Source organism: Coturnix japonica, chromosome 1 (genome assembly GCF_001577835.2).
Source record: "Coturnix japonica isolate 7356 chromosome 1, Coturnix japonica 2.1, whole genome shotgun sequence".
Lineage (NCBI taxonomy): Eukaryota > Metazoa > Chordata > Aves > Galliformes > Phasianidae > Coturnix > Coturnix japonica.
In genome coordinates, this window is record NC_029516.1 from 94,220,725 (window position 1) to 94,234,223 (window position 13,499).

The 13,499-nt window shown below is 46.9% G+C and overlaps 1 protein-coding gene across 4 annotated transcripts in view; it reads left to right on the plus strand.

The window, feature by feature from the left end:
• The first annotated feature begins 222 nt into the window (after window positions 1-222).
• The window catches only part of HUNK (hormonally up-regulated Neu-associated kinase), a 54,252-nt gene continuing 40,975 nt past the window's right edge, over window positions 223-13,499 (plus strand). The window contains exon 1 of one of the 4 annotated variants that reach the window (XM_015881260.2): window positions 223-607. In XM_015881260.2, coding sequence (XP_015736746.1) covers window positions 335-607 — 273 coding nt within the window. In that variant the 5' untranslated portion in view covers window positions 223-334. Of the gene's footprint in view, window positions 608-10,025; window positions 10,086-10,183; window positions 10,328-13,499 lie in introns of those variants that run through there. The other 3 variants (XM_015881271.2, XM_015881290.2, XM_015881281.2) reach the window with 3 other exon arrangements.

Genomic DNA, 13,499 nt, shown 5'->3' on the forward strand with positions numbered 1-13,499 from the left:
CATCCTGCGTGGCCGTCCCGCTCGCTTGGGGCTGCGGACACCCCTCCGCAGCGCCCGGCGGGGTCAGCACGGCTGCTGGATTCAATTACCGCGGGCTCTAGCCGAGCCCTCGCCCCCGCCCCTTCCTTTCGCTCGCGGAGGCAGAGCGAGGAGAAGCGGGGTGGAGAGGAGGCGGCGCCGGCTCCGACGAGGGGCGGCAGCCCGGTCCCCCCGCCGTCAGCACCGCTCCGCCCCTCGCCGCCGGCGCTCTCCGCCGAGCAACTTTCCGCCCTCCGGCCGCTCTCCCCGCTCGACCGGGGCGAGGCGCGGGGAAGAAGCGGCTCCGGGGCCGGGCATGCCGGCGGCGGCGGGCGACGGGCTCCTGAGCGAGCCGCCGGGGGTAGCGGGCGGCGGCGGCGGCGGTGGCGGCGAGGCGCGGCGGGCGGCGGCGGGCGCCGAGGGGAGCTTCCTGGCCGCCTGGCTGAGCGCGGCGGCGGCGGCCCCGAGGGAGAGGATCCGCGACTTCCAGCACACCAAGCGCGTCGGCAACTACCTGATCGGCAGGAAGCTGGGAGAGGGCTCCTTCGCCAAGGTCCGCGAGGGGCTGCATGTGCTCACCGGAGAGAAGGTATCGGGGCGGGACGGACCGGACGGGGAGAGAGGGCGGCCGCTCGGTGGCGCCCCGGGGGCTGGGGGAGTCCCGGAGACACGGGGCTGGAGCTGCGGGACCTAATACCCGCCTGCTGCCTGTGCCCCCTGTGCGAGGTTTGTGCCTGTGTGAGAACGCTGTTTTAAACAGCACGATGCACGGCGTCCTACAGCTGGACGGTGACGCTGTGCAGCCCAGTTGGTCCATCCAGCGAGCAAACACTTCTGGCTCACTGAAATGACAGGAGGTGCTGCGCGGCTTTGGCCAAAGAGGTGTTACAGTTCAGTGAGCAGAAGTTGCTGATAGTGCCGCGCATCACAAGGTGCCCTCGCACAAGTGTGGCGTTGTTTCATCTAGTAAAGAAAGTCCACCGAGGAGCTCTGCTTCTCTCTCCTATCTGCAGTCCTGTAGTGGAGTCTTCCACCTATCAGTCAGTCAGGCTCTGTCACGACGTGATGAGGAGCTGCGGGCGCTTGGCAGTGCATTAAGCACGGCACGGCGTGGCACGCTGGAGAGAGCCGTGCTGCAGGGCTGTCCCGCTCGTGTTGAAGTATTACTTCTCGGGAAGGGTAGTCAGGCATTGGAATGCACTGCCCAGGGAGGTGGTGGAGTCACCGACCATGGGAGTGTTCAAGAAATGTCTGGATATTGTGTTGATGAGTATGATTTAGCTGGGAAGTATTGGTAATGGTTGGACTAGATGATCTTCTAGGTCTTTTCCAACCTTGATAATTCTGTGACTGAAGCTGACTGGCACAGCTCTGCTTAACGCAGGGCACCCCGCTGCTGCCGGCTGAGCTTAGTGCAGCACAGTCTCCCCTGGCTCCAGCAGCAGCTGCATATGCACTATTGCTGGGGCTGCATCTTCGTGGGGTCCCTATGCTTCCAGGCTTATTTTTTTTCCCCTTCTTCTTCCAGTGAGTTTGTCACGGAGTGAAATTTCAGGTAGAGCTCTGGATTTCCTCGTGACAAAAAATGATTGCTGTCATATAGGAATGCATTAAAAAAATGTTGTTGTTGTTCTTCTGTTACCAAGCGTGCGCTTCTCCTTGGTAACAGATACATCCAATGATCCTCCTGTTGATAAAAGGCACATGCACACACACGTCCTTCCCACCTCCACTTTTTGGGTTGCTACATTTATCTCTGTCTGTGAAGAGGCAAAAATAAAAAGCCCTGCCACACGCCCCTCTGTCTCAGCTGCCAGGGCTGCTGCTTCTCTCCCCCCCAGTGCCTTGAATAAGGCATGTTATGACAAAGTGACAAGCAGCAGCTCTAGGAGAATCTAGAGTTATAGGCTGCCCAGGGAGGTGGTGCAGTCCCCGTCCCTGGAGGTGTTCAAGAGCCATGTGGATGTGGCACTGAGGGACGTGGGCACTTGGTGGAGATGGGTGCCGGTTGGACTGGGTGACCTTAGAGGTCTTTTCCAACCTTAATGGTTCTGTGATCTCCTTTCCTTCCTGCAGAGCCTTGATATCCCTATTTGTGGCCAGCTGTGGTGATCTCTTGTGTGCTGTCTGACCTTCTCTTCTGCCATAGGATCAAAGCAGGCTCTTGCTGTTGACTTCAGTGGGTAAAAGATCAGTTGCATAGTTTCAAACTCATTAATTAAGGGTTCGTCCTCCCATAATATCCATCTGTTTCATTTCAGATATTTATGGATAAGCAATCTGAGTTAGTGGATGCAGATAAGGGCTCTTAATGACTTTCTTCAGGTGAGGTCCTATCTCAGTGCGGTTCCTCTCTCTGACTGGAGGGGGAATGCTTTCCATCCTACACATGGCCCCAACCTGAGGCTCTCACCCCATACAGAGAGCTGGTGGACACTCAGCTCTTCGGGACACGTTCCCCAACCATGCTCTTGTGTGGCCTCCAGCCAGAGGAGGCTGAGACGTGCCCAAACTGGATCTGCCTCACAGCTGCTGGCAGCTCTGCCTACACTGAGCCCACCACAGGCGACTGAGCTCTGGCTGTAACATGAGGAAGAGAAGGAAAACATCTGCTTCCCTGGACTCCTTTCCCTGGGAGTGTGTTTGGGAGGAGATTGAGGCTGGCAAGTGTGGGAATTGAATGAGGAGGGAAGGAAAGAGGCAGTGTGAGAGCCAGGATTGGCAACACTGGAGGACAAGAGGGTCTTAAATGCCATCTGGTCCAACCCCCTGCAGTGAGCAGGGACACCCACAACTCCATCAGGTGCTCAGAGCCTGATCCAGCCTGACCTTGAGTGTCTCCAGGGATGGGGCGTCCACTGCCTCTCTGGGCTACCTGTTCCACTGCTTCACCACCCTCACAGTAAAAGACTTCTTCCTAATATCCAATCTAAATCTCCTCTTTTTGAGTTTGAAAACGTTTTTCTGTGAGAAATGTTTTGTTACCATGGCAAAGTCCTTCCACAAGAGCATCGTGGCATGAGGGGGCATGGGTTAAACTGTTTGAACCTCTGAGATATCTTGATGAGCAGCAAGCCAAGTGCTGGAGAATTAGGAACCATTTGGTACTCCAGTGTCAGAGCCCGGGTGACCAGATGTTGGGCACAGACCTCCCAAGGACAGCTAACAGTGTCAGGTTGATGCTAACAGAAGTATCCAAGGCGTGAGTGAGCAGCTGTGTGTGTGACAGCCACCCTTGGCCATCTCTCCATGTCCACCTCCATCCCTCTCCATGTCCACCTCCATCCCAGGAGAGACATTGCATTCATCTGGAGTTCAGGAATAGCTTTGCCCTGTAATGGAATGGCACTGTCCTGCATTCAGCAGGATGAGGGGCAGAGGTTTGCCAGACCTAATCTTTGGGTATGTTCATTTGCAGGGAAAAGTTAATCTGCGGGAGTGTGCACTTAATGTGCTTGCAAGTGGGGCACAGTGAAGCAAGATGTGGAAACAAAGCCTTCTGCAGACAGCTCGCTGGATTGCTGTAGTCGCTGCAGTTTTCTAGGCTGGTGCTTTATGAGCCTGTTATTCCAGGATTAGCGCCTGCGTGTACTTTGAGATAAAAAATAATTGACATCTGATTTCTGCCTTGTAAAGCCTCTGTTGAGCAAGGACACTGCCAAAGTTTCAATACAATTGCGGTAGTAGTGTGAAGTAGGGGTATTAATGCTAATGCCTGGTAGCTGTTTTGGCACAGTCCAAGCTGTTACGGTCACCAGAACATAAGATTTCAGCGAGGGTGCCCAAGCAGGTTTTGATTTGCAGCAGACTTTAGTGACTCTGGAGGAGTTAATGCGCGTTATTGTTTCAGAAAACTGTGTATTTAGAAACGAAATCTGTGGATTAATGAGTCCCCAGCTAGGCTCGGATCCATTGCACTGACACAATGCATTGTACAGAATCAAGGCGATTGCAGAATGAATGCCAAAAATCTGCCATTACCTCACCCTGAAATGGCTAGGAGCTGAAGAGGTCTTCGAGAGAGCGCAAGATGCTGTGTGCTGTGGTCCAGGCGCTAGTTCTTTACCAGCTGCTCCAAGGGCAGCTGGATGGGCTGTGCCTGTTGAGTGCAGTGCGTGGGACTGGAACCAACAGCTCCTGAGCGCAAGAAGGTGAGCTGAGGTGAGGCTTTAAACCTTCACTATGAATCTCTGTACCACTGGATTTGAAATCAAATCTGCAGTGCTTCTTGGGGTTCGTATTACCATCATGTCAGGCATGTTATTATTTTCTGGGCTGGAGAAATGTTTGGAAATGCCTGATGCAATTAAGTGTATTTTAGCTGAGCATAGGAGAATGTTGAACAGATTATTCTTTCCGTTGCTTTTGAATAAAAATATCACAGCCTATAATCTAACGTTTTTGGGTAGAAGGCTGATTTGTTAGATCAGCTCAGGCAGTCTTTATTGCCAGTCCTAAGGAAACAGTTTCTCTCTGAAGAGCGAGCCAATTTAGATTTAAATTGCGGCTATGAAACCCCGCTGGGATAGCTGCATTGTTATCCAGCTAACTCGCTGAGCGCTGCCCAGGATACTCCTGGTTTGTTCCAAGCCTTGAGCTTGAGGCTCAGCGTGGTCTGTCACTGGGCAGCAGAAAGCAGGCATTGCAAGATGATGTTTTCTGTAGTTGTATGACATTCCTACTGGTGCAGCGGGGGTAGTGTCATGCTCTGTTGATAGACTGACCAGATCATGCCAACTGCTGTAGACCCTGATGAAATGACTCCGTAACCCTCAATGACTCCATGTGGCATTGCGGGATGGCCCTATATTGGGGGGAGAGAATGGCGTGAACTGAAGTCTTCGTAAGCAAACTTGACCTGAGATTGCTTTTACCTTACTTTTAAGCATAATCTTTGTCTCTACAAAGAGAGAGATTGAGGCAAATTGAGTCATTTGATTTCTCATCCGCTGAAAAATGTGTTTATCGGTTTCTCTGGTGCTATTGTTAAACTCCAGAAAGGGCCATTTTTAGTTACAGTTAGTTGAGTGGTTTTCTGTAACAATGTCAGTGGGAAGCAGCTGCTAAAAATACAGTTTACCAGCTTTTATGAAGGTAAAGCAATTAATACTGAAAGTGGCCTTTTCACAAAAGGGTTTGCTTTCCGAATGTATTTCTGTATTAAAAAATGCTTAAATAAAAAGAGAAAAAAGGAATTAAAAAGCTTTATTAGAGACTCCTGGAAGTGCTACGTGGGCAGCGCAAGCGCCCTTCAGAAAGCAAGCAACCCCCATTGCACACCCCAGGGAAGGAACAGGGGAGGTGTTCTCAAAGCACACCTGGGTAGTGGTCTCGCAGGCTCTGTCCCCTGCTGGTGGCACGTTGGTGGCATGTAATTTTGTGAAATGCATTCAGAGCATTGCTAGCACATTTCTGTTTGAACATCATGTGTCCATCAGTGGGTGCAAGGCTTGGAGGAGCTGTACCTTTGTGGTGGGAGCTCAGTGTGCCTCCAGGGAGGCAAAGTGGGGTGCACTGGTGGTTGGGCAGGTTGTCTGGCTGCCCTGCATCAGCCAGTGTGGTTGTCTCCTGAAATCCTACCTGTGGCTGTGAAAACTGTTAAATAGCTTTTACCCTGGTCTCAACTTCCCATTTCTAATCTCCTGCTCATGTCAAAGGGTGGTTGTTGAGTTGCTTCTGGACATACCATCAGAAGCAAAGGCTGGAGTGATGCGGTTTGCACAGTTTCCATCTGCCAGCAGCTTTCCCTTGGAATGTCACCAACCGTTCAGGAGAATATAGGCAGGTGGACATAGAGAAGCATGGACAAAGTAGTGCTGGTGGGTAACAACAGATGTTGCAGTGCCATGTGTATTTTCCCATGCTGTTTTGTCAACTTTGCCTTGAGTAAAATTGTCATTTTCTTCTTGTGTTCCACCATGGACTTGGGAGAATGGAGGCTTGACTTGGTGATCAGAAGCCTTTGGGAAGGTTGACAGATGAGATCTTGCCTCCTTTCTGCCCTCAATAACTGTGCTACCCCTGTAACGTTCCTCTTTGATTGGGAAACAAAAATGTGATAGGGGATTCCCACTGAGGGATTCTACATTAGGATTCACCATTGTCAGATTAGTCTGTGTCCCAAGAGTTGGGGCTGGCCGATAGTATTGCTGGATTGGGAACAGAAAATTATGGTTTATACTCACACCTAGTCCTAGGATCTTAACCTTTGATTTGAGTTTTCAGGTCTTTGTGTGAATTTGGGTTGCTTTCGAGCCATCTTATCATGCAGATGTGCCAGGAAGTTATGTCTTAGTAAACACAAGCCAAGTTTATGGTGTGGTCACTGGTCTTCCAGTTGCACAGTTTCCTTTTTTCTCCTCGGACAACTGTAAGGCTGCAGGTTGCTTCTCTTCCAGTGATACTTGTATATCGGTGTCTTTGAGGTGTTTGTGCTCTCACTGTAAGTATTAAATGAGTAGCTCTCTTCTTAGCCACTTTTCTACCTATTTTTTTATCTATCTCCCCCAAAAAGCTTGTTTAGAAAAAGTACTTCCCATGGATTTGCATGGTGGCTTTCTTCAAGGGTGCTCTTCAATTTTATTAACAGCTGCCAACTGTTACACCTGGATGATGCGTTATGACGCCACTTGTGATTATAAGCACCAAGGAAATGAAATGAGGGTGTTCCTGCAGCCTTAATTTTGACGTTTCTGTGGTTTTGAGTGTTTGCTTTCACAGCCTTGACACTGTTCGTTTCACAGAGGCTTGTGCATGTAGATGCATAATTTGTACTGAAGCCACTAAATGTGTGCTTTGTTAACATACCATACTTCACAGAATGATTTGCCACAGTTGCAATGACATGAGTGAGCACTTGGCTGGAAGCAGGACTGGAGAGCTGGTTGCTTTGTCAGCACAAAGTTCCCCAGCGCATGTTAAGGAACGCATGCTGCTGATGTGCAGTCACCTGCTTGGTCTCGTGTAGGAGCACCTGCTAACTATTCACCTGGAGAATAACCAGTCGCAACAGGCACTTGTTAAACAGCTACACTCTTGCCTCTAACCCTTTTCTATATTGCCCCCTCAGAGTAAGCAGGTACAGGCTTGAATAGGCAAGACAGTCTGTTAATTACTGCAGTCTGTCTTCCGGGAAGATTGTTTTAATACTTTTCAGCTGTAGCTTGCAACTTATTCTGCACTGAGCCCAACTGATGCACATGTGGCAGTCGCTTATCCTCTTGAGATAATCTGCTTTCAAGTTTACATTCAGCGGTTTTAAGGATGTCACTAACAGTTGCATGTCAGCAATGTGCTGCTTTTCATACAGACCGTCACAATTTTAGTGACATAGGCAGGATTGAGGGAAGCCAAGTGTTTAGACTGAATTGACACCAGGTGCTGCTCTTATGTGGCGCTCACATCTGGATCCGTGTGTTTGTTCTTGCAAGTTTTGTATTTTTAACATATTTAATGGTGTGTAGAGCTGCGAGCCTGTTTTTGCAGGCATGTGTTACCTATAAGTGTCTTGGCAATTAAAACACTTCTTTCTTTCTGTGTCTTGAAGTTTGCCACATCTCTTTTTACAGTAGGAGCTGGAGAGTGCTACCATAGCTCCTTGCCTTTCAGTTGATAAAACACATTAGGCATCTCTGCCCCTTTGCCCTTGTGAGTTGTTTGTTAGCCTGCACTCAGGAAAATGGAAGTTATTAAGGATCAGCACTTACCCTTCACAAGGATATAACTCCATGAGTAAAGCAGTCGTAAGGTGACACAGTGACCCTTCTGGTGACTGAATTGAAATAATAGTCTAGAAACCAAGCTGTTGTGTTCTATTAACAACCATATAAAAATGAGCTGGAAGTCTGCGTGCTGATTTTGCTACTTTTCAAGGTCTTGGAGAAGGATCTTAACCCATCCATAACAGCCTGCTGCAGGGAGTCCAGTGTGCTACAGGGAGCCTACTTTGGCAGGGGGTTGGTCTTGATGATCTACAGAGGTCCCTTCCAACACTTACAATTCTGTGATAACCAGTGGTTGTGTAAATACTGGCCAAAAGAATAATATGTGGGTTGTTGGCCTATCTCCTTGAGGGCATGAATGTAGGGTTGCCAGTGCTTTTGGTGGGCTGATTGAGCTGGTGCTAATGAGGAGGACCAGGAAGGCTTTTCGTGGTAGGTTTTACTGGAGGAGCTGCAACCACAAGTGCCACCTTGGGGCCTCCAGTAGGACAGAGTGCATTCATTCCTAAGCTGATAAGGTAAAGCACTGCCAAACCCGTTTGATATCAGAGGAGAGTCAAACCTCCTCCTCGTGAAGGGAAGGACCACTTCAGGAAAGAGAGTGAGCAGATAATGTGGTCTGAAGAAGGGAGAGCACCCACAAAAACTGCACAGAAAGCTGGTGCCACCCTGTCCAACTTTCCCTTCCTGTGAATGCTTTGCTGCAATAGTGTGCTGCTGGGCTGCAGGCCTGGCACTTCCAACACTTGCCCCAGCAGAGCTCTTCTTGTTCATGGTGTGCCATCAGTGCTCAGAGGAAAATCACTGCAACAAAGGGAACTATAAAAAGATAAGTTATATATATAAGGAAGTTCTTTTGCTCTCTGCCTGTTGTGGAAGATTGTCATGGAAACATTTTTTTTCCTTTTTTTTTCAGGGAATAAATTTATTTTCTGCAAATAATGCCCACAGAGCTAAGAAAGAGAACATATATGTACAAAGCTTCATTAGGGATGCCTAGCAGTTGTAAATGTTTTATCTCCTATCTTTGTATCGCTACAAAGGAGGGTGATACCTGGTCTTCAAAAAAGCAGTGTGTCCACTTGATGTAACAGACGTCTTTCTTTCTTTCTTTCTTTCTTGTAGTCTCCTCTTAGTCAAGTTTTGGATTTGATCACTGAAATGTGAAACGGTGATTGTTTAACATGGAGTATGGTACTCCATGATTACTCTGCTCTTCAAGTCCATGATCACGCAAGTGGGAAGCAACACTAACCACAAGGTTTCACACGCAAGGATTGGTGTTGGAGGAATGTTATTTGGTATAGAATCTCTGCTTTTGTTTTCCCCCAAGCAATTTGAGATCCTCATCCATCTCGCTGTGACAGAAATTTTCAGCATTGAAAGGGCAAGTTGCAGTTTATCAAAAGCAGCTGGATAGGATATGGTTCATTTGTAACCTCAGCATAATGCATGCCTTGCTGTGCCTCAGCTCTAGCTGCTTCCCAGTGTTCTGGCAGCATACTGGGGCCGTGTCTGGGTGGAGGAGGCCTCTGTTTCCTAGCAGTTGTCAGACTGATTTTCTCCATGATGGCTGTGAGTAGCCAGCAGCTTTGGGCAGTGTAAGGACTTTGCGCATCTCAACCGGTTTTCTCTCTGCTGCAGCGTCTGCACATCAGATTCCCATGCACTTGTGTGACAAGACCTGAAAAAACATCTTTCCTGTTAGCTGATAATACCTCGAGCTCAAAAGAGATTTCATATTGAGTGATGGACGGCGTTTTAGCATGTCAGAGAGCCCCTTCTTGCAAAATAGCTAATATTTGGAAAGTGATACTCAGCAAATATTTTTCCATTTCAGTGGCTAGGCAAATCCAGCTGTTCCAGGCATTCAGATACACGCTTTCTTTTGACAGTGCATGGCCCAGGCCTGAAGGCTGGTTTTGACAAGTTTCTAAGGATTTCTTGAGGAACTTCAGTATTGCATCCTCATTTATCTTTGCCTCCGGCTTTCTGCCACCACCGCGTCCATCATTCTCTGCATAATCTCTCTTGACTTGTGTAGATATCGCTAGAGGCCAGGGAGGTAAAAAATGTGCTCTTGTCCCTTGGGGGACACCATTACTGCTACCCCATTAATTAGCTGACCGAGAGAGCAATGAAAGGTCACTTGGTTTCTTTCTGCCAAAGGCTAGATAGGCCCCAGCCATGACCCACTCAGGACAAGTCTGCCCTTTCACATGGCGTGGTGGGAGCTACCCTATAGTGTGTCCTCACAAAGACCAGTGCCTTGACACATCAGAATTCCAGATCCTCATGGAAACTCTAATTTTGCTGTGCTAATGCTGTAGGCAGCCAGATGCGTGGGTGAGTTGGGCTGTCTGTAGCAGCATCAATATTTGCATGACTCTTCGTGACACTTCGTGTCTTCAGTGCTGCAGAGCTCAAGCAAAGATCTTGGAGTTTTCAAAATTTGCATCCCTTTGATGTTGCTTCTAATGACTCCCAGAGTATTTTGCTTAGCTCTGCTAGGATGGAGCTATTCTGCTCACCTGTACAGACATCAGTGCCTAAAGGCATCGTGGTCATCGTCCTACCTGACTTCCTATGTAAGCTGATGTTCTCTTTGGGAGTATCTGTATCAGTGTTTTGTTGAGCTATTGCATACTCCTAGGAGCGGGGAGGGTGGGAATTCAGAGTCTACTTTCATCTCAGTAAGACAAGATGTTCCTTTCACTGCTTCACTGCACCTGAAAAACATGGATTGTGTTTGCAGCCTCAGTTTGCCCAACTCACCTTTTGGGAAGTGAATTCTATTTTATTAAAGAGCTGTCTGTTATCAGCAGTCTTTTTCTTATGGAGGTACTTGCAGAATTCACTGTTTATCGTTATTTTAATTAAAAACTTGGAGCTTCAGTCTATTACTCTCTCAAGTACTTCACAGACCTCAGACTGTTCCTGAAACTCTCTTCAGAAGGAACTCTTTGCGAACTTTAACGTCATTCCTGAAGTGCTTGCACCACAATTTGTTGCAGTAATCTAATAATAGTCCCTAGTGCCAAGTACAGGTGTAATTAATACCTTTTCTTCCTTTAACAAATACATCCTGCTTATGCTTTTTAAGGATTACATTCAGGTTAGCTGTGACAGCAAGACAGTTCATTTGCTTATTTAAAATAATCCACAATCCTTTTGCACGTTGCTGGGCACTATCTTCATTGCATTGTAGGTAATGGTAAGATCTTATCTTCCTCTGGTTTGATTCTTTTCATTCAGGCTGCCTTAAATCTGAAGCATATAAATGAGCATGCTCTGAGCTACTTTTCTATTTAGAAAAGTTTATATATATATATATATATATATATAAAAAATATTATAATATTATATATATATATTATATATATAATATATATATATATATATATATATATATATATATATATATACGTATGTATATAATTCAGCTGTCCTACAAAGAGCAAATACGGAAGTTATCAAAGGCTGAACAGCACCACTCAAATGTAAAGTGCAGAGATGATGCTGCTTGTTTAATGTACTCACTGTACAGCTACTGGGAAGCCTTTTCAGTGTGTATGCATGCATATGCATGTACGTTTAACTCACGCTCAGTTCCTCCTATGCCATTCGTAGCGAGCACACCAGGCAAGGATAAAAGGTATCAGATGGCCGTGGTTGCATGGCTGCTCTTCTGTATCCTCGATAAATAGAACAGATGTTATTCTTGTGGCAAATCTTATGCATTGCTATAGGTTTGGTTGATTGTTGAGTTCGATGAGATGAGTGACAAGGCTGTAAAGAGAGGGGGTAACAATTGCTTATCTTTTTGTGATACTTTTAGAATTGCTCTGTGGTCTTGTTTTGACAGCAGGTCTTGAAGGGTGAATAGGATACTATCATTTATTAAGGAGCTGGGAGCCACACAGGTCAGCTAGGAGAGTTCCGCCAGCAATGTCCCCTGAGCAGCATTAAGCAGATTCTCTGACATGGCTGGTATAGGCTGCAATTTGGCCAATGCCCAGCAGCAGACATGTTGTCTTCCTTACATTTTAGTGGTGTTTACTCCTCCATAGGAAGTTAAGTTTGTGTTTTATAATGGTGCCTTGACTGACAGTCATGACAGAAAACCTCTGATTTCTCTCTGTCCCAAGCAGAGTATGTGTGGCCCTTTCTGAAAGAGTACAACTTAATGATTGGTTGCTGGTATGCATTTACTTGGGCAACCCTTTTCTATAATGCTGTTTATTAAGATACCAGAACTTATGATACAGGAGAATAGTCTTTGCATTAGTTGTTAAATCTCAGTGAATTTTATAGTACAGCAGAGTTTTTCACTGCCCAGTGAAAAAGTTGACATTTTCTAATTCTTGGATTGAGTTATGAAAAGCAACTTCTTATATGTCTGGTTGGTTGGATGCCCAAACCAAGATACTCTTAAAGGGATTGCTTTCAAGAATGTGCTGAGACTTGGGCAGGCTTCAAAGTTAGGTCTGTTAAATATGATTTGAATTGGCCACCCAAAATCACCAAACAGCTTTGAAAAATAAGCTCAGATTTTTGTAGTGAGAACAGTGGTAAATACAAAGCAAGCTACGAATGATGCCAGACAGCTATCACCAAAAGGAGGGAGGAAAATTGATTCACTGCAAAAGTTGTCTTGGGCACTTGAAAAAAGGGCTGGAAATCAGCTTGCACTAACAATGGCTCTAGAGAATATCTGCATGGTATTCCTATTTGTCTCATTCTCCTGCTTAAAAGTTTGGCTCAGGATGGAGGTCCAGGCCTTTCTATTGACTGTCCTCCTGGCTGCACCCTGTAACCTGCAAATGAATGGTCAGGGTGAACTGGGACAGTGCTGCGAACTGGCTCTGCTGCCTGGCTTGGCATCACCTCCAGCAGCATTGCCAGAAATTGAGAAAGAAAGAAGAAATAAAGGAAAAATTTAAGGAGTAGGGGGAGCTGGGAAGTGGGGTGTCCCTCCAATAGTCCATAGCTGGAGTTTCTTCTCTTGTGTTGTGTTGGTCTCCTGGCCAAATCCCACGGTGCCTGCTGGATTCTCATTCAAACCGGCTTCCTCTCTGTTCAGCTGAAGTTCCTTTTGGCAGAGCTCTGCAGGAACTGGTTTCCTCTTGTTTAAAGCTGGGAGGGAATTTGCAGAGGGAAAGTATTCAAGTGGTTGGACGAGTGGGAAAATTCCTTAAGAGTCCTCAAAAAGTCATACCTTTATTTTGTGAGGTCACATGCAGTCTTCTGTTCTCACTAAAGTTAAACATGTTGTAACAATTTTTTTTATCAACTTGGTGCCATTGCCATGAAGCTGTTCTTCTAGTCGGTACTGCAAGTGTCTGACATGAGTATTCTTTAAGACCTCTCAACTTTGACTCAGCAAACAGGTCACTGAGAACGCCCATTTACTGGCAAGCAGGAAGGCTTGCTTCTTTTCAGATCCATCCTTGTGCCAAGTGACAGCCTGCACAAAGACACTCAGTCTGGTAGGCAAGGAATCCAAGGCTGCTTTTGGATCCAGGTCTTCTGAGCGCCATGTGACTGCAGCCATATGATGGTTAAGTTAGAATTTATTCAGGTGGACTTATGGTAGGTCTTTAACTAGATGAATCCTGAGATTCACCAGGGAAAAGCTGGGTAGAGAGAGAGATTTTTATTGTAAAACCACTGAAAAATATACTGCTCTCCATCAGTTTTGCGTATGGTTGAATATTAGCCCTATGTATTGGCTCTGGGGCTTCCCTGGGGAGCTCAGCA